Source organism: Oryctolagus cuniculus, chromosome X (genome assembly GCF_964237555.1).
Source record: "Oryctolagus cuniculus chromosome X, mOryCun1.1, whole genome shotgun sequence".
In the NCBI taxonomy this organism is placed as follows: Eukaryota; Metazoa; Chordata; class Mammalia; order Lagomorpha; family Leporidae; genus Oryctolagus; species Oryctolagus cuniculus.
The window spans coordinates 130846924-130867688 of record NC_091453.1 but is presented as its reverse complement, the minus strand read 5'-3'; the positions used below and the strand labels follow the sequence as shown (position 1 = coordinate 130867688).

The window sequence follows — 20765 nt, the reverse complement described above, 5'->3', positions numbered from 1 at the left end:
TAACAGCGATCACTTTTCAGTTAAGTTTCAGCACTTAAGAAGAATTGTGTATTGATTACAGTATTCAACCAAAAGTATTAAGTAGAACAAACAATAAAAATACTAAGAGGGATAACATATTAAGCTGCTCATCAACAGTCAGGGTGAGGGCTGATCAAGTTTATTTTTTCTACCATTGGGCCTTTATCTTTGGTTCTTATTTGGTGGTTCTTATCTACTCTTGTCTTAGAAACCAGAAAACCAAATATGAATAGAATTATTTTAAAGATTTATTTATTTGAAATGCAGAGTTACAGAGAGAGAGGGAGATGATCATCTATTTGTGGGTCCACTCCTCAGATGCCCACAACAGCCAAGTTTGGGCTTGGAGGACACCACGAGCCTGGAACCCATCAAGGTCTCCCATATGGTTGACAGGGCCCCAAGCACTTGACCATTCTGCTGTCTTCCCAAGAACATTAGCAGGGAGTTGTAAGTGTAGCAGCCAGGACTCAAACTGGCACTCATCTGGGTGCCAGTGTTGCAACCTGCTGCACCACAATACAAGTCCTCAAGCATTATTTTTAAATAAACCCTAGATATCTCTGTGCTGAAACCTTTCGTATGGTAGATAGGGAATCTGAATCTCATTGAGACAAAGGTCTTACTCAAGGACACAGTTTGTCAATGATACAACTAGAGCTTGCACTGACATCTTCCAAAATAAGATTCAGTGTTTTTTTCACTGTAGTCAAGGTAAGTATTGGGTTAATAGGTGTAGGGGAAGAGCTGGCAGTGGGAAATATCCAGCATGAGTTAAAGACAATGAAACCATTTTAATTTTGAGAACTCTGGCACCAGTGCTGTGGGATAGTAGGCTAAGTCTCTGCCTGTGGGTGCCAGTTCGTGTCCTGGTTGCTCTTCTTCCAGTCCAGCTCTCTGTTTATGGACTGGAAAAGCAGTGGAAGATGGCCCAAGTTCTTGGACAGTGGAAGATGGCCCAGCTCTGGCCATGGCGGACATTTGAGGAGTAAACCAGTATTGAAAGGCCTTCTTTTCTGTCTCTCCCTATCTCTGTCTGTAAATCTGCCTCTCAAATAAATAAATAAATAAATAATTTTAAAAACTTTTTGAGAAATGTAATAATGATGAAAGAGGTGGGATTCTGAGGATGATGTCAGAGGAATCAAATGGTGGTTTTGATTTCTTAAGTCTTGTGGTATTTCTTCCCACCACTGTGTCATAAGTTTGTATTGTGTACATTTGTCCTTGTGAAGACCTCAACAGGAAAATAGTTGGCTATTAGAGTTTTGCTGCATGTCTCAGGTACCCAACATAGAGGCAGTGGCATAAAAAACAAACAAGTACTGGACTTAAAGCCTACCAACTGTCAAAAGTGGGGAAGGTTGCCCAAACATCTTGCAAGAGGGGATGTGCATCACTTGCAGAGCTTATATTGGGACTCAGGACTTCTTACAAGTAGTTTCCTTTGATTAATGCTCTTGGGGGTGGGGTCAATGAATACCTATAGTACCTTAGTCATTAAAGAGTGTCAAAGAGAAATAGATAGGTCATTATCATGGGAACAGAGCACTTTAATTCATATCTGCTAAGGAGTTCTACCATGAATCATTGGAGCCCATGTTCTTTTTTTTTTTTTTTTTTTTGCTTTATACCACTTTTCTTTTTTTTTAACTTTTATTTAATGAATATAAATTTCCAAAGTACAGCTTATGGATTCCCCCCCATACCGTCCCTCCCACCCACAACCCTCCCCTCTCCCACTCCCTCTCCCCTTCCATTCACATCAAGATTCATTTTCGATTCTCTTTATATACAGAAGATCAGTTTAGCATACATTAAGTAAAGATTTCAACAGTTTGCTCCCACACAGAGACATAAAGTGAAAAATAATAAATGATTTTTTAAATGATGATGAAATCAGATCAGACCTATTGTCATGTTTAATCCCAGTGAGAGTCAAGTTGGGAATTGATAATTTCTTCTTCTTCTTCTTTTTTTTTTTTTTTACAGAAGATCAGTTTAGTATACATTAAGTAAAGCTTTCAACAGTTTGCACCCCCATAGAAACATAGAGTGAAATATACTGTTTGAGTACTCGTTATAGCATTAAGTCTCAATGTACAGCACGCTAAGGATAGAGATCCTACATGAGGAGTAAGTGCACAGTGACTCCTGTTGTTGACTTAACAAATTGACACTCTTGTTTATGGCCTCAGTAATCTCCCCATGCTCCGAGCCCATGTTCTAAATCCGTGTAACTTCCAGATCCAGATTGCTGGTCACAAGGGAGCTCATTCCCAGCAGCACAGTCTTTAAGATGAAATGTTTGTACAACAATGAGCACTTACTTTCTGGAATTACTAGTGGTCTAGAAATGAGAAAATAAGAATGTCAGGATTTTTGTTTTATGTGCCAAAGCCTCAATCCTCAAAGCCTTATTCTTACTAAGAAAAATAGCTTTGTGAGGGGATTAAGATTTCATCACAGCCCATAATGAGATAAATGGATATAGCTGGCTGTGGGTTCATATCATTCATCTTTGTGAACGTGTGTCTAATGGAATTATGACAAAGTTTTGGTACAAAATGTATTTAAGAAGGTCAGCAGCAAATCAGACCTAAGTGAGAGGACAGTAAATGGGGAACAGAGAGTGCTCAAAATGATGTCAAGGGGCTGGTACTGTGGCATAGTGGGTACAGCCACCGCCTGCAGTGCCAACATCCCATATGGGTGCTGGTTCTAGTCCCAGCTGCCCCACTTCTGATACACCTCTCTGCTATGGCCTGGGAAAGCAGTGGGAGATGGCCTAAGTCCTGGCCTAAGCCCCTGCACCCACGTGGGAGACCCAGAAGAAGCTCCTGGCTCCTGGCTTCAGATTGACACAGCTCTGGCCATTGTGGCCATCTGGGGAATGAACCAGCGGATGGAAGACCTCTCTCTGTGTAACTCTTCCAAGTAAATAAATAAATATTTTTAAAAAGCACTATGTCAAAATATAGAAGACATGGTCAAAAGAAATTGGGCATTTTGTCTGGAAAAGAACAAGAATAGACTTAATGATACAAGGACCCCTTTCTTTAAGTCTCTGAAGGTCTGTAAATCTCAAAACATGTTCAGTACAAAGGGCAGTGCCAAGACCAATGTGTCTGTGTGTGTTGGGGTAGAGCAGCTAGAGTTGGGGTACCTACAAAGATTGGATTCTGCTCAATGGAGAAAGTTCAATATTTCTTAGGCATCCATGTAAAAGTACAGCATGTTAAGAGTAAACATGTTGTATGGGGGGGAAGCCATTGTAATCCATAAGCTGTACTTTGGAAATTTATATTCATTAAATAAAAGTTTGAAAGCAAAAAAAAAAAGAGTAAACATGTTGAACATAAACAGAGTGACTACTTGCTCATTGACTTATCTATACTCTTTCAGAAAAGCAGCAAGTAGAATGTATGTATGGACTGGTTAATGAGTTATCCTCCAATGAGAGTCCCAGTAAGGATTAATAGTGTATGTATACATAATGAAAAGTTCATGGAAAATGGAATTTAAAAAGAATAGATGGGGCTGGCACTGTGGCATAGTGGGTAAAATCACGCCTGCAGTGTCAGCATCCCATATAGGCACCAGTTCCAGTCTTGACTGCTCCACTTCTGATCCAGATCCCTGCTAATGTGCCTGGGAAAGTAGCAAAGGATGGCCCAAGTGCTTGGACCTCTGCACCCACGTGGGAGATCTGGAAGAAGCTCCTGTCTCCTGGCTTCCGATCAGCCCAACTCTGGCCATTGTGGCCATATGGGGAGTGAACCAGCAAATGGAAGACTTTCTGTGTCTGTCTGTCTGTCTGTCTCTCTCTCTCTCTCTCTCTTCCTCCCTCCCTCCCTCTCTGCCTCTGCCTCTCTATCTCTATAATTCTTTCAAATAAATACTTCAAAAAAAGTGTGTACATTTCTACAAAGCTTTTGAAGACCCACATATCCACAGAGCATTTCAGAGCATTCAGCTACTTCCAATATCAAAATAGATATGCAGAAGGAAAATATAAAGCTAGTCACCTTTTATTCAGAGGGTAACATTGAAAGGAAAATTAAATTCCCAAAGCAAATGAAGACAGAACCAAGGATATGTAATATGTAAGAAATTATAGGAAAAAAAAGCTGCTTTCATTTTTTGTTAACTAATACTTCATGTGCATCTCTATTGAGTAAGCTGTGAAATAGGGTCTAGCCTTTTGATTGTGGCCTTTACCAGTTTTAGTCTAATTCACTGATCATTGTATGTAGTTAAATGCTATTAGACCATCCTACCAATTAACTCTCCAGTCTTATCATACCCATTAATTTTTGTATCCTTTTCCCAGTATCTCTCTTCTTTTTTTTATTCTGTAGGCTGGGCACGTGTTCAAAGTCTGAATGACTATCTTGTAATTCTAGAAACTACATTGATGTAGAATATTCTGCATCTAGAATGCCCTGCCTAGAATACTGGTTGCAAATGTACTTGTGGTATCTTCCATTAATTAATTTTGTTTTATGTGCTTGGGAGTAGAACAATTGCAGATCATTATGCCACACAGTAGGTATATGGTCATCTGCTTTTCTGGCCAATGAGGCTGGCAATGTGTTTGAAGGAACAAGCATTTAGGTTGCCTATTCTGGATTCTGAAGTGTTGTCTCTTTTGAAATTACAGAAATAGCTCAGAGGGAAGCCTGCTCTCTAGATGAGAGCCCAACTATTTAAAACACAGCTCTATTTTCTGAGACATGTTATTTGCTGATTAAGCTTGGGAGTAAATTGTGTCTTTTGGTGAACTGATTATAGTGTTGATTGTTATTAAATGATACACATAGTCCTGCCTGAAAGTGGAATCTTTGTGGATGAGTACAGTGGCTTTGAACACATCAGTATGTTGAACATATCAGTGCTTCAGTAGGGGCACAGTATATTAAGCCTAAGGGATGGTCCTGGAAACTAGAGAATCAACAAGATCTGAATTACTTTTGGGCCAGAGCCCAAAGCTGATAGATATGGTAAATACAGTACAGATGGAATAGATGTGTTTCCTTTCTCTCCATGAGAGAAAAGGAATGATATCATAGACTACAGTAAGCAGCCCCATTATATACATACATTAAATCCTGGAGGGCACCATTGGTATTAGTTGTGTTACTGGCATGCTCAGCTGGGTTCACATATGCTGAACTGGGGTGGAACTTGTTTGATTTACTTTAATGTTGAGATGTTTGATAGGCTAGAATGGATATTGCTCTGCTGGAGCAGGTTGCTTTGAATTGTGCTGTGTTTGAGTAATGCTTATGTAGGTGGGGTAGGTGTGCTGCAGTGGAGTAGACAGGGCTAACATAAGCAGGAAAAGAGAAACTACGTAGTGGGATTAACATCACTTATTTGGATATCTGCTGGGGTCTAAATGCTTGTGTAAAATTGAATAGATTTTATTGAAATTTAATCCTCAGGATGATTAAACCAAGAGGTGAGGTCTTTAGAAGGTTACTAGGTCATAAGGTCTCTGCTATAATGAATAGGATAAATGTCTTTATAAAAGAGGCTTAATGAGCTTCATGGCTGCTTCTGCCATCTGAGGGCAGAAAAGGCACTAACTATGAGGAATGGATCCTCATCAGACACTGAATCTTCTGATGCCTTGATCTTGATTTTCCAGCCTCCAGAACTGTGAGCAATAAATTTCTGTTGTTTATAAATTACCCAATCTAAGATATTTTGTTGTAGCAGCCCAAATGGAGTAACACAGTGTCATTTTGAACTTGGCAAATATGTTATGAGATTCATCCATTCACAGACACACAGACACAGACACACACACACACACACACACACACACAGAGAGAGAGAGAAATGTTTAGTGAGTACCGCCTAAGTAACAAGTCCATCTTCTGTGTACTGAGAATACAGAAATAAAACAAGGATGATGCATTTCAGAAGCTCTTCGCTAAAGAAAAATACTTGCAAAGGAAGTATATAAAGTTGTATCAGTTATATACAAATCTCAATCACTTAACCCAACAAAACTGTTTCTCATTAGTGCAGTCTATAGTGCATCCAGGTAACTCTTCAGGGTAGTTATTCTTTTTTTTTTTTTGTCCAGGCAGAGTGGACAGTGAGAGAGAGAGAGAGAGAGAGAGAGAGATAGAAAGGTCTTCCTTTTTCCGTTGGTTCACCCCCCAAATGGCCGCTACGGCCGGCGTGCTGCAGCTGTCCAACTGTGCCAATCCAAAGCCAGGAGACAGGTGCCTCCTCCCCGTCTCCCATGCGGGTGCAGGGCCAAAGCACTTGGGCCATTCTCCACTGCCCTCCCGGGCCACAGCAGAGAGCTGGACTGGAAGAGGAGCAACTGGAACAGAATCCGGCGCCCCGACCGGGACTAGAACCCAGTGTGCTGGTGCCGCAGGTGGAGGATTAGCCTATTGAGCCACAGCACCGGCCTTTAGGGTAGTTATTCTTCCATAATTCCAGACTGTGTCAACCTTATAATAGCACCAAATCAATGTGTGTTTCTGTGATCACCATAGCATGGTGACCTTACATTAGAAATTAATTGTGCCATCCCTGGAGGGCCACACAGTACTTCTTCCCAGAACCACAAACAGTCACATCTCTCCTCCATACTTTAAGTGGGCATTGTGGAGGGAGTAAAATCATCCTAGGTTCCTAGAAGCAAAAGAGAGTCAGACATTACAATATTTGAAACCTACGACAGGTAAAGGGTAAGCGCGCTGTGAGAGTCCTGCATGTGTGAATGTCAGAGATCTTTAAGGGCCCATTGCAAGCTATTGGGGTGGGGAATTGCCATCATTCTTAATGATAGCCAAAGGAATAGACTCTACCTATATTTAGTGTGTTCTCTGTAAAGAAATAGTACAGGTGCAAAGTTTTGGAAGGATTTTACTATGACTGTGCCAGGTGAACTTTCTCAGAAATAGCAAGTTGACTAATGGCTCTCTGAGATAAAGTAACAGCCTTTAATGAGACCCTGCTTTTCTATTTTCTTTCACTTAGATGCAGTGACTGAAGTGAAGACTGATATCTATGTGACCAGTTTTGGCCCTGTGTCAGACACTGACATGGTAAGTTCCTGCAAAAGTAAAAATGAAAGATGATGTAGCAAATCAAAGAAAATAAACTGAGGTTTTCCCACTATACTTCCTTATATTCATGTTCTAAGGAAATGACCTTTTTCATTTGAATCCCTTATGCTCACCACCCTACATTTTGTCAAGTCTATCTATTCCCTGCTATCTCCACCTATTCACTATAAAGCATATACCTTTGGCAAATATTGTCTTCTCTTTCTTCCATAACTCATATTTCAAAACCTAACTTGGCTCCCTATATTCTATTGAATCTTCCCTCACCTCTCCTTTCACACCTTAATTTCAAAACTTAAGAAAAGCCATATAATTAAGAAAAGAAAATGCACATTATGAAAAGCAACTATGTGTGAATTTCAACATATTTTTCACTAAAATAAATTAATCTTTTGACTCATTTTATTCTACAAAATATTTGAAGTCCCCTCATATTGGTACAGGTAGCTCACGTGAGGAGAGCATTGTGGTAGGGATTCTCAGTCAAGCAGCCAATGGGTGTCATCCAAGAAGGTTGTTCCTTGCAATGGACTCTATTAACTGGATTCATGGATTAACCAGAGTGATACAAATAGTTTGGAAAAAGAGTCTAAACTACTTCTGGAAACTGGTTCTTTAACAGACGTGGATGGAGGAGAATTTCGATACAGACTCAAGGAATAAGACAGAGCACAGCAGAGCTTGCACTCAATAAATTTCCATCAAATAACTGACTTTGTGTTGCAAATAAGAATCTCAATATCAAGTAAAATATGTTTAAAGAATATTAAGTGTCCGTGTTCACTGCTTACACTTTTTGTGTATATATATCTTTAGTGAGGCAACTAACATAGCAGAGGACACATCTTCTTTCAGTCTGTAGAATACATACAAATAGTTGTATAAGGAAGTGTTAGAGTTTTTCCTAGAGGTAATGCACAACCATTGAATGTGTTTGAGCAGGATAGTGAAAATATACAAGACCTGTTTTAGAATGATTGATCTGTTGACCTGTGCAGGATGAAATGCAAGGGGGGAACGATTGTAGGCTGAGAGTTGGTTTAGACATGTTGATTTTACATGGCTCTTCAGTTACTGTCCAGATCTAGAGGCCAGTTGGGGAAGCAGGCTATTTCGCAGGAGAGAGTCCCTCAATACGTAAGTGGTTGGGAGCCCAGGTAGGGAAAAGGGAGAGGCATAAACTTTGTATTTCAAGCATGGAATAAAGAGAAGGGTTCACAGATTCCCTGTGAACTCCTTGAGGACAAGTGCCCAATCTTCATGGCTTCCCTGGCACTTAACCAGGCACTTGACACACTGGGAGAGCTGAGTAAGGCACCTATTTGACTTATGAGCAACGGAAGAGATAGCTTTCTTAGAAGCCCAACTCTGCATTAAGGGATTCTGAGGATTCCTATATTCAGAGAGCCAACAAGCCAGTGGGGATACTTAGACTCACCAGGGATGTAAAACTCTTTCTTTGAATGGCTAGGAACTAATTATCAATTAGAACTTTTATATGAAAGTAACTGAAGCTACTCTTTTAAACACAAATACACATATACTCATAAATATTCATTCTCACTAATGCACCAACATATAAAAATACATTCAGACAAATGTACATGCATGAAACAAATGCATTTGAGTACAAATAGCCCACATGCTGCCTCGGGCATTCAATAGACACATATACGCAAACAGATAACTAAACCCTTAGTGGCCCCAGAAGCACACACATAGTTCCTGCTCCAAGCACCTCTTTTTCCTGATCCTTTGCCACCCAATCAGGCACATGTGTGTGTGCAGAGGCTCAGATGACATTTCTAATCATCTAACCTTTCTCCATATCTCTTTTGAAGATTCATATCCCACTTGCTTGTTTGTTTCTGTTCCTCATCATTAAGCTAAAGCAACAGAAGGGCTCTTTCCTGATAGGGAGGGCAGACTTTGGTCAAATTAATTTTGTGTTATTTTTAGCAGCACTTCCATCCTGTTACAAGGCAAAATGTCTGCAATTAGTCTGGCTGTGAAACAAATTTCTGGTGTTTTAAAAATTCTTTTCTCCCTGTGCTTCTTCAGAGTCTGTGTCAATTGATCTCAGGGTCAAAGCTGACTGGACAAAGAACCAGGCAGTTCTCTGATTTTAGCAACTAGTTGCAGCAGGAGCTCAGGCTCCCCTGAGACCACAGACTGCTTAGAAAAGTAGATGGAAATTAGGGCTGGCTGAGTTCTTACCTCATTTCCATCCATGCAGAGAATTTGGGACCAAAATAGTTTCCTAAGGAAATAATGTTTCCATCAAAAAGAGAGAAAATTGTGATGCCACTTTGAACAGTGAAATAGCACCAGCCATAACACTTTGCACCCATTTCGTTCCTTGGTCACATACTGCCCCCCACAACTCCTTACTTGACAGAAACTCCATTTTGTTATGGGCCATTTATGTTTGGTTCATTTTACTACCATCATTGCCTGACTCAATGTTTGGCACATGGTAGACTCCCAAGTATTTGTTAAGCACAAGAATCAGTGAGATGAAATAAATTAAATTTGGGGAATGAATTATTACCATGACCCCCCACTTAAGTGAAAGCAGTGGAAAAGCAGAATACATGTCAGGTGCATCTCTATATCTTTATTTAAAAGTATTAATATCTGCCCATGAGAGTATTTCAGGCATGGAAAGCCAAGACACTCTGGCAAAAAAAAAAAAAAAAAAAAAAAAAAAAAAAAAAACCTAAATGAAAGATCTCCTCAAGTGAGATCCCAGTGGAAAGAACGGGTCATCAAAGAAGGAGGTACCTTTCTCTGAAGGGAGGAGAGAACTTCCACTTTGACCATGGCCTTGTCTAAATATGATCAGAGTCGGTGAACTCAGGGGGCTTCCATAGCCTTGGCAACTCATGACAATGTAGGACCCCAAAAGCGGTGTCCTCTTGTGACGACCCCAGAAACACAGACTCCGGACCAAACGATGCAATAGAACAGGAGGTAATTTATTTCATTTGTACAAATGGGCCCCCTACTGCTGCAAGCAGCAAGCAAGTGAGAGGAGCCCCGAGCAGCTATCTCACACAGCTTTTAAAGGGCAAAACCACAAAATTAACATATTATAGGCTGGCGTAAGTTCATTGGATAATTTTCAGTAGCGGGCCTTGTATGGCAGTCTAAAGTGGTAATGTCGGTGGAAAAGTACTAGGTCAAAGGGATACATTAGGGGAGGGGGTTTCTAGGAGACAGGAGTAGGTTGCTACGTGCCTTGCAGCTTTCTTTGTTAACCTTGAGCAAGCGTAGGGAAGGGGGCTTATCTACAAGGCAGGTGTTCTGTGTATCTCTGGTCAGTAGCTGACTGCTTTCTCTGTGAACCGGTTTACTCCCCATTTTCCAAGGCCGTCTCTGGAACAGTTTGTCTCAGGAGCCCCATTTTTTTTTATGGTGGCTCTTGGCTCCTTTCAACAAGAGCCTAGGGTGATTACTGAGGCCATAAACAAGAGTGTCAATTTGTTAAGTCAACAACAGGAGTCACTGTGCACTTACTCCTCATGTAGGATCTCTGTCCTTAGTGTGCTGTACATTGAGATTGAATGCTATAACTAGTACTCAAACAGTATTTTTCACTTTATGTTTCTGTGTGGGAGCAAACTGTTGAAATCTTTACTTAATATATGCTAAACTGATCTTCTGTATATAAAGAGAATCGAAAATGAATCTTGATGTGAATGGAAGGGGAGAGGGAGCGGGAAAGGGGAAGGTTGCGGGTGGGAGGGATGTTATGGGGGGGAAGCCATTGTAATGCATAAGCTGTACTTTGGAAATTTATATTCATTAAATAAAAGTTTTTAAAAAATGAAAAAAAAAAAAACCTGAAGAGTAGTAGATGATTATAAGGGAAAAGCCAGAGGAAGAAAAAAATCAGTTCTGAGTACAAGAGATAAGTTGGAAACTGGTTGTAATTGAACCTTTATAGGCATCATCAGTGAAAAGTTTATGTTTACCATTTGCAACTCGACAGTTAGATGACACATGGCTCCTTTGTAGTAATACGAATTGCTGTGCCCACAATTTCCCAGGAGAAAAATAGAACAAGGGATAATATCCAAATTTGAGTGAACTGAGGTCATGCAACCTTCCATGATTATCTATTATTAGGAGAATTTAGATAATTTTCTCAAACAGATGTATGGAAAGATGGTAGAAGTTTAAACAGGAAGGCTGCCAAGGATTTAGTGGTTTCATTGCCACTTCTGTCGCATATTGAGGCTGTTCATCACTTACCAGTAGAAAATTGCTCTTGGAAAATGGATATTTTCCTGAATCTCCCCATAGCCTTTGAATTAGAGTGTAGAAACAGCAGAGAACTGGCTTACAGTGAGCATTTTATTCATATAGTCTGGGATTGTAAAGGAAGTTAGGAAAGTCACTGCTGAGAAAACCTTTGAATGTTCTTCTGGTCCAAACAACCATCTGACTGAGCTCCCATTCTAGCTCTCAAGATAAGGTCCTAGACACTGCCCTATCTTCTCTTCTGATCTTTGAGCAGGTCAAAGGACCTAAGGTTCTTTGTTATATTTTCAAAAGGTATCTATTAAAATACTGTTAAAAATAGTGAGAACATAAGACAAAGAGGAGTAATGTTAGGAGAGTCAGGGTAGGAACAACTAGGAAAACTAAAATTCCAGTACAAATATTGTTAACTCAAACTTTTCGCATGGATAATTTAACTACTTAGATATTGCTAGGTAAAAAGTGCCAACTGTCACTTGCGAACAGAGAAACTTCCTAGGGTGTACAGTGAACAACCAGGTAATGATGCAAATAGAAAATAAAATAAGAGAACTAACCACCTAGCTTAACAAACAAATAAAATGAAGGCTTAGGAAATTAGAACTCATAAAATACATTATAGTCATAATTCTTGATAACAGATTCAGGTAACATTTTGACCTGACAATTGCTTATGAAAATCATGCAAAGTTATCAAAGTATTGAAACACAGAAAAAAAAAGTGGTGTTAACTAAAAAGCAAATGACACCAGGGCCCCTTTCTTGGTAGTAGCATGTTTGAAATTATTGTATCTGTTTCTTCCCTAGCACTGGAAAAAGTTGCTACAACCACCTCAATCCCTCCCTTACTGACAATGTTAGGCACGAATGGATGGGAGCTTTTATTTCGAAAGCCTCTTAGGCTGTCAGTTTCCTCTTACTACAAAAAATGTTGTACTTCCATATGTAGTATAGAAAGGGATCCATGGAGGCCAGTGTTGTGGTGTGGCTAATTAAGGCGCAGCTTGTGACCCCAATATCCTAATGGCAGTGCTGGTTTGTGTCTTGCTTCCTCTCCTGATCCAGCTCCCTGCTAATGGATCTGGAAAGGCAGCAGAAGATGGACCAGTTATTTTGGACTCATACCATCCATGTAGGAGACCCTGATGGAGTTCCTGGTTTCTGGCTTCTGCCTGTCCCAAACCTGGCTATTGGAGCCATTTGGGGAGTGAACCAGGAGATGGAAGATTGTTCTCTCTCTCTCTCTCTCTCTCTATATATATATATATATATTATATATACTATAATATATATATATATCTTGTTCTACTTTTTATTTTTATTTTTGCTAATTTTTTTAAAAATTTTTTGACAGGCAGAGTTAGACAGTGAGAGAGAGAGAGAGAGAGAGAAAGGTCTTCCTTCCGTTGGTTCACCCCCCAAATGGCCGCTATGGCCGGCGTGCTGCAGCTGTCGCACTGTGCCAATCCGAAGCCAGGAGCCAGGTGCCTCCTCCTGGTCTCCCATGTGGGTGCAGGGCCCAAGCACTTGGGCCATCCTTCACTGCCCTCCCAGGCCACAGCAGAGAGCTGGACTGGAAGAGGAGCAACTGGAACAGAATCCGGCGCCCCAACCAGGACTAGAACCCAGTGTGCTGGCGCCACAGGCAGAGGATTAGCCTAGTGAGCCGCAGCACCGGCCGTTGTTCTGCTTTTCAGTTAAATACCTTATTTTAAGGAAGAAAGGATTTCTCTTGGGATACTTTTATGTAACAAATATAAGCAAGACACAAAAACATAACCAATGAGACAAGTCCAAGGGCTAAGTATACCTGAAAGAGAGATACAGATTATGATTGTCCAAAATAGAGCATGACAGAGAAAATCCAGATAGCAAAGAGAGAACAGGTTGTCTGGAACAAAAGGGAGTGGCCTCAAAAACTGGAAAATGACTAGGCCTTCACTGTAATGTGGTCATCAAGTATATTGACTCTATACCCCACAATAAAGTTGAATAATGCTTGGAGGCTCTCTGTGGGAGCCAGGTTGACATATCAAACATTGTTAGAGAGTTGAAGCCATTCAAATCAAACCCTAACACCTAGCTAGAAAATCTTCTCTAAGAGCTAAGTGTCTTCTCTGCTCTGGGTAGGAAATATATTAACTGCCTTTCCCAGGAGACAGACTTAGGCTTATTGTCCATAAGATTTGATTTAAATGACTCACAAAACAACAGAATTCATTTGTCAATTGAGAGGCAATCGTTCCTGGAGAATATATAAGTGCTCAATTTGCAAAGAAATTGATTGGATTTCTCGAATGGTCAGGTCAAGATGTGATTGCCTTTGGCCAAATGTCATGGGATACTTAAAGAGCAAATAATCATCCCTTGTACTTTCAAATGTGAAGAAATTATATGAAAAAAATAGGTATCCATCACACACTTTTCAAAATCTTAAAGGATTAAGGAGGATCATTTTATCTTTCCAAGTGAGTTTGAACACCTAGCTAACCTCTATAAAGGTTTCAATATATTTATATGGGTCTTCAGCAAATTTTCTCATGTAGTTCTTGATTTGTTTTAACTCTTGGAGAGAGAAGGGATGGCAGGACTCTGATGGAATTTCCTGTGGCAGTTGTCTCCTGCTTCCTCAAAGGGAGCAGAGAAAGGTACACAGATTGATAAGGGTGGTGATAGCAGGAGAAATATGTTTGAGAACTAAGGAAGTGGGGGAATCTGGATTTTTAGAGTTTTCTAGGGGAGGTTCTCCTTTTCTATCTTTTCCTTGTTTTTGAACCACTGTCAGGAGAGACAAGTCTCCTAGGCAGTGTTTGCATAGAGTTTCATTATCCCTTATTGCAGAGAAAGCCTGAATATATGGGATCTCTGACCATTTGCCCTCCCGTTTAGAAAACAAATCTAGTTGATGAAGAATATTAAAATGTATACTCCCTTCTTTGGACCATTTTTGCCATCTCCTATAGAGTAGACAGGCCAGGCTCAGGTGCAAAAGCAAACTAGCCTCTTCTTTATGAAGTTCTGTGGGTCAAACTTCTATCAATGGTTGAGGATACATTCCAGCAAAGTTGGAATAGTCAAGGGAGTGTTGCCCATCTACAAGACAAGCAGGACCGGGTCTAGACATCCCCAGAGTGTCCCCAAGTCTGAAGAGGGTCAGTGGGATGTCTCCCACTATCCCAAGGATTCCTGGAGGGGACACTCCATAAAAACCAGTGCCTATCCAGAATCTAGTGCCCTGTACCAGTGTGGCCCTTTCTTACCCTGATGATGGGTCACAATTGTAAATGTTGCACACAGTCAGTACTCATGTCCTTCTGAAGTTTCCATTGGGCCAACACCAAAGTCCACTCAAGCCACCCAAGAAGAACCAATGTCTGAAAGGGCTTCTTTTTGGGACTCAAATGCACAAAGAAGGAAATTACATGATGGAGGGGTCCCATAGGTCCCAAAGGATTGTTAAATTTAAGGATCAGGAATAATGACCTATAAGGACGCTCTTGTAAGAGCCTGCAGAGAGGCTAGAGGGAGAAGAACTAGAGACCCTGCATACGGACAGTAACCTTGTATCAAAATAACTTTGGATCAAAAGCCAACACTGGAAGTGTCTAATCGTGGGACTCTCAGTTAAACCAGACTCATGGATGAGGAGTCAGGTCAGGAGATGTCTTGAGAAGTCCAAAACTTCATCATATGGATTAATCTGTATATATATTGAACAGCATTTATCATTATTGGGCCTAGCTTTTGCTCAGAAATTTCCGAACAAAATTATAGTACAAGCAACAGTCACCTGATAAACCTCCCCTCCACTGGGAATAAAAAATACTTAACAGTCAAATACATAACAAAGGGGCCATGGTGGCTCATGAAAGAATAGATGAGGTAAGTTTCCTGACGATGAGACTGGAGGACACTATGACAGACCCCTGAAAAGACACTAATGCATATTGGAGCACATGCAGGGAAATAGAGGCAAGAGGCCACTTAGGAGACAGAGCTCCAAGAAGGGAAAAGTGAAGAGGCTGGTGCTCTTCTCAACTCAGCTGGGGAGTGTGGAGAGGGTCTTCCAAAGGTCTGTGTAGTCACTTCAAGGGGAAAACCACAAGGAGCATACTCGAGGGGAGCCCAGGAATCGCGCCTCTGCACCACCGAGGAGAGTCGTCCAGTCAGAAACAAAAGTCAAGGGGAAGTCAATGCTCAGATACCCTTTCGGGTGATCTGGAATTCATCTGGGGAGTTTTAGATCACACCAAGGAGCAGCCTTGGTCAGAGACCATCAATCCTCCACCAGGTTACCTCCATTCACATGCATCCATGGCATCATTCCAGAAAGGAAAATGAAGATGATAGGAAAGAGCAAGTAGGTGCAATAGACCATTGGTGGTCTCTTACTGATTGCTTGGAGAGGAAATCCCAGGGGAGCCCCCAATAATGTTTCAGGTGAGATGATTCTGGGTTTGTGTCCTGGTATCAGTGACAATTTATGAGACTGGACACAAGATGAGAGTAGAAGAAGTGCAGTCATTTCTTACTTATTTAAGTAAGAAAAAAGGAACTTCAAAAATTGGACGAGCTGGTAGAAACACAAACCAAGCTATGGAGACTCGTAATCTAGGGGCATTGCTATGTCTTTTAGCACGTGATCTCCAAGGAGCAAGTGTGGTGGTTACACATGAGTTACTGTGAAGGCAAGGGGCAGTCTTAATGGAGCCCCTTAGTGTGCTGGCAAGCAGCTGTGGGATGGAGCCAGTCTGGCCTGCTTCTAGTCCCAGGCTCCCTCAGTACCATATTTATTTTCATATTTTACAAAATGACCTTTAAAGACATGAATAAAGAGTATCTTGCCCTGATACCTTTCTTTTCTCTTTTTCCCTTCCCAAAATAATTACAACCATGAACTTACTTTTTTGTCATTGCTTTAGACTTATGCCTAATGATAACAGTAGTTAATAGTGATTTTAGTGTTTTCAAACTTTTACATAAAATTCATCATAGGTTATGTATAATTATTATTATTATTCATTTGAGAAGTAGAGTTACATAGAGTGAGAGGGAGAGACATAGAGAAAGATCCTTCATCCACTGTTTCACTCCCCAGATGGCTGCAACGGCCAGAGCCAGGAACTTTTTCTGGGTCTCCCACGTGGGCACAAGGGACCACGCACTTGGGCCATCTTCTACTGCTTTCTCAGGCCATTAACAGAGAGCTGGATTGGAAAAAGAAGAAGCCCAGACTACTGATGCCTATATGGAATGCTGGAACCACAGGCAGAGGATTAACCTACTGCCCCATAGTACCAGCCTGAGGTTATGTATAATTTTACAACCTATTTGTAACTATACTGAAAGCTATTATTTTTGACACATTTAACTCTACATTTTTAAGTATTTATTTATTTATTTATTTTTGAAAATCAGAGCTACAGAGAGAAGGGGGGAGAAAGAGAGAAGGGGGGAGAAAGAGAGAGAGAGAAGAAAAGAAAAGGAAAAGAAAGAGAGAGAGGGAGAGAGAGAGAGGGATGGAGGGAAGGAGGAAGGAAGAGAGAGAAAGGGAGAGAGAGAGGGAAGGAGGGAGGGAGAGAGGGAGGGAGGGAGGGAGGGAGGAAGGAAGGGAGAGAGAGAGAGAGAGAGAAAGAAAGAAAGAAAGAAAGAAAGAAAGAAAGAAAGAAAGAAAGAAAGAAAGAAGAAAGAAAGAGAGAGAGGGAGGGAAGGAGGGATGGAGAGAGGGGAGGAAGAGAGAGGGAGAGAGAGAGAAGGAAGGAGGGAGGGAGGGAGGGAGGGAGGAAGGAAGGAAGGAAGGAAGGAAGGAAGGAAGGAAGGAAAGAAGGAAGAGAAAAAGAGAGAAAGAGAGAGAGAGAGAGAAGTCATCTACTGGTTCACTCCACAGATGGCCCCAATGACCAAGGCTGATCCATGCCAAAACCAGGAGCCAGGAATTCATCAGGGTCTCCAGTGTGGATGGCAGAGTCCCAAGGACTTGGGCCATCCTCTGCTGCTTTCCCAGTCACATTAGCAGAGAGCTGGATCAGAAGTGGGGCAACCAGAACTTGAACGGGCATCCATATGAGATGCTGACGTCACAGTTGAAGGCTTTACCTGCTACCCCACAATGCTGGCCATAACACTAAATAATTTCTTGTACCATTACATTGTATGAGTACTTATTCATACATTCATCTATTCTCTTGCTAATTTCCAGCTACAGTATTTCAAACATCATAACATCTTTGTATACATTTTCTTATGGATATATTTGACTTCTGTAGGGTGTGTAACTATGGATAAAATTTATGATTTATAAGGTTTTCACATTTTAAACTTTTTTCAGATAGGGTTAAACATGCTTTGATATGTTATATCAGTTTATAATCCCACTAACAGTATATGAGAACTCAGTTTGTCTACACTTTTGCTAAGACTTAATATTGTAGCACTTTATTTTTGACAATTTGATGGATATGAAATGCAACCTAATTGGTTTTATTTGCATTTTCCTGATTGTTTTATAGATTAAGCATTTTTTTATGTTTAGTAGCCAATCTGCATTACCAAAGATCAGGCATCATTGCCATTACATCCTTCTGCAAAAGCAGAAACTCCATATAGACTCTGTCTTCTGTTATGTGTGCGTGCACATTTGATTATGAATGTCTTTGAAATAATGCAGCTTTTCTTTTGGTGTCTACTGATATGACTGCATCATTTTTCTCCTCTAATCTGTTAGCGTGGCAAATTATATTAATAGAGTGCCTAACATTAGGCCATCTTTACATTCCTTGTAAGAATCAAAATTGATAAGTATATAATACTTTTAAAACATTTCTTAGATTGTTTTACATTATTTTATTCTTTGTCTCTGTGTCTATAGTCATAGATATTTTCAGATTAAAGCAGTTTTTACTATTTCCACTGCTACTATTCTGCTCCAATCCACTTCTGGCAGGTTCAACTGACAAAAGCTCCTAACTGATTTCCCTGTCTCTACTCTAGTTCTTTATAATCTGTTCTCTACAAGCTGCCAGTGAGCTTATATAGTCAACCCTTCACATCTGTGGATTTTACATTTGCAAATTCAGCCAGCCTCAGATTGAAAATATTTAGTAAAAAATGAATGTTTTCATTGTTCTTCAGGTTTTTTTTTAAAGATTTATTTATTTATTTGAGAAACAGAGGGAGAGATCTTGGTTCACTCCCCAAATGGTTGCAATGGCTGGAGCTCTGCCAATCTGAAGCCAGGAGCCAGGAGCTTCTTCTGTGTCTTCCACATGGGTGCAAGGGCCCAAGGACTTGGACCTTCTTCTACTGCATTCCCAGGCCATAGCAGAGAGCTGGATCAGAAGAAGAGCAGCCATGACATGAACCAGCTCCCATATGGGATGCCAGCACCCCAGGCAGAGGCTTGCCCTACTATATAAAAAATATTTCTTTGCCATGGGTGCTGTGGCACAGCATGTTAAGCCACCATCTGTGGAACCAGCATCCCATATGGGTGCTGGTTAATGTCCTGGATGTTCCACTTCCAATCCAGCTCTCTGCTAATGCACCTGAGAAAGCAGTGAAGGATGGCCCAAGTCCTTGGGCCCCTGCACCAATGTAGGAGACCTGAAGAAAGCTCCTGGCTCCTGGCTTTGGACTGGCCCAGCCCTGGCCATTGTGGTCACTTGGGGAGTAGACCAGTGGATGGCAGATCTCTCTCTCTCTCTCTCTCTCTCTCTCTTCTCTCTCTCTCTCTTGCTCTCTCTGTAACTGCCTTTCACATAAATAAATAAATCATTTTTAAAAGATTTATTCATTCAGCTAAAAGAGTCATAGAGACTGTGACTAGGGTGGCAGTCCCAGTCTCTCACTTGGGTAGCAGGGACCTAAGCAATAGGGCTGCCTTCCACTGTTTTCCCAGGTGCATTGACAGGGAGTTAGATAGGAAGTGGAGCAGCTGGGACTTGAACCTTTGCCCATCTGGGATGCCAGAGTTGCAGGTGGCACATGCGGAACATCATCCCCTATTCTTTAGTTCTAAGTATTTTCTAATATCCTTTATGCTTTCTATGTTTCTCAAATTTCTTGCAGAGTGATTTTCAGTTTCCTAATGTAAAAATTTTATTGTTATCAATTCCCAATTTAATGCTTCATATTTTAAAAAGATGGTCTGTAGGATATCATTTTTCATATGATTTTTAAAATTTGCTTTGTAACTTAGCACATAGTCAATTTTTAGGTAAGTGCTCTATGTGTACTTTAGTGTTAGTGGATAAGTCTATTGTGTTCATTAGCTTGTGCTTGTCAGCTAAGTTTTCCTAATTTTTTAAACAATTTTTACATTTCATTTTAAATTTTATTTTAATTAATTTTAACATATTCAGTATAATTTTTAGGTACAAGTCTAAAAATATAATGATATTCCCTTCCTTCCTCCTTCCTTCCATATCAATTGTTGATCTGGCTGTCCATTATGTCTGTATTGGATAGCTCTTCCATCTTAATTTGATTAGGATTTACCCACACATACTCCATGACTTTATGTTCAAACTGTTTATGTTTGTACATGCCTTTAAGTGTGTCTCTGGAATGTACATAGCATCCTTCTGTTATATTTTGTTGATATGTTGGTATGTTGATACCATCTTATTTTGTATATCCTTTCTCCTATGTTTCTCAGTGTTTTATTTTTTCTTCCCTTCTATAAAATTGAAGACTTTATATATTCCCATTTGTTTTTCTCTATTGTTTTTTAAGTTTTACATTATATTTCTGGGGCTGACGCTGTGGCGTAATGGATAAAGCTACTACCTGCAGTGCTGGCATCCCATATGGGTGCCAGTAGGAGTCCCGGCTGCTCCACTTCCAGTCCAGCTCTCTGCTGTGGCCTGGGAAAGCCATGGAAGATGGCCCAAGTCCTTAGGTCCCTGCACCTGCATGGGAGACCTGGAAGAAGCTCCTGGCTCCTGGCTTCAGATCAGCCCAGCTCTAGCTGTCATGGCCAACCAGGGAGTGAACCAGCAGATGGAAGACCCTCCTCTCTCTTTCTCTCTGTCTCTCTCCTCTCTCTCTCTCTCTCTCTCTCCCTCCCTCTGCTTCTCTCTCTGTGTATCTCTACCTTTCAAATAACTAAATAAATCTTTAAAAAATAAAACATTATATTTCTATCATATTCTTGAGTGATTACCTTAAGTATTAACTTGCATACCTGACCTAAAGCCTAATGACATTCAATATCTCTCCTTTCAGAAAACAAAGATGCACTAACCCACGTATTTGTACTCTCCTCTTCCATTTAGTTTACTCTAGTTAGTTGTCCACACTTTCTTTTCATAACCCTTATTATCATTTGTAGGTAGGCATTATTTGTTTAGGTTAGCTATAAATTTTTCAGTAATTATGCTG

The 20765-nt window shown here is 40.6% G+C and overlaps 2 protein-coding genes across 7 annotated transcripts in view; one reads left to right on the top strand and one right to left on the bottom strand.

The window, feature by feature from the left end:
• LOC138847567 (uncharacterized) overlaps positions 1-20765 on the bottom strand; it is a 668340-nt gene that overhangs the window by 357819 nt on the left and 289756 nt on the right. The gene's annotated exons all lie outside the window — the stretch shown is intronic.
• The window catches only part of GABRA3 (gamma-aminobutyric acid type A receptor subunit alpha3), a 327873-nt gene that overhangs the window by 167128 nt on the left and 139980 nt on the right, over positions 1-20765 (top strand). For all 6 annotated transcript variants that reach the window (XR_011385360.1, XM_051833856.2, XM_051833857.2 and 3 more), the window contains exon 4: positions 7030-7097. Coding sequence is in view for 5 of the 6 variants with exons in the window: in XM_051833856.2 (XP_051689816.1) it covers positions 7030-7097 (68 nt within the window). In the remaining variant the exon portion in view is untranslated. The remainder of the gene's footprint in view (positions 1-7029; positions 7098-20765) is intronic.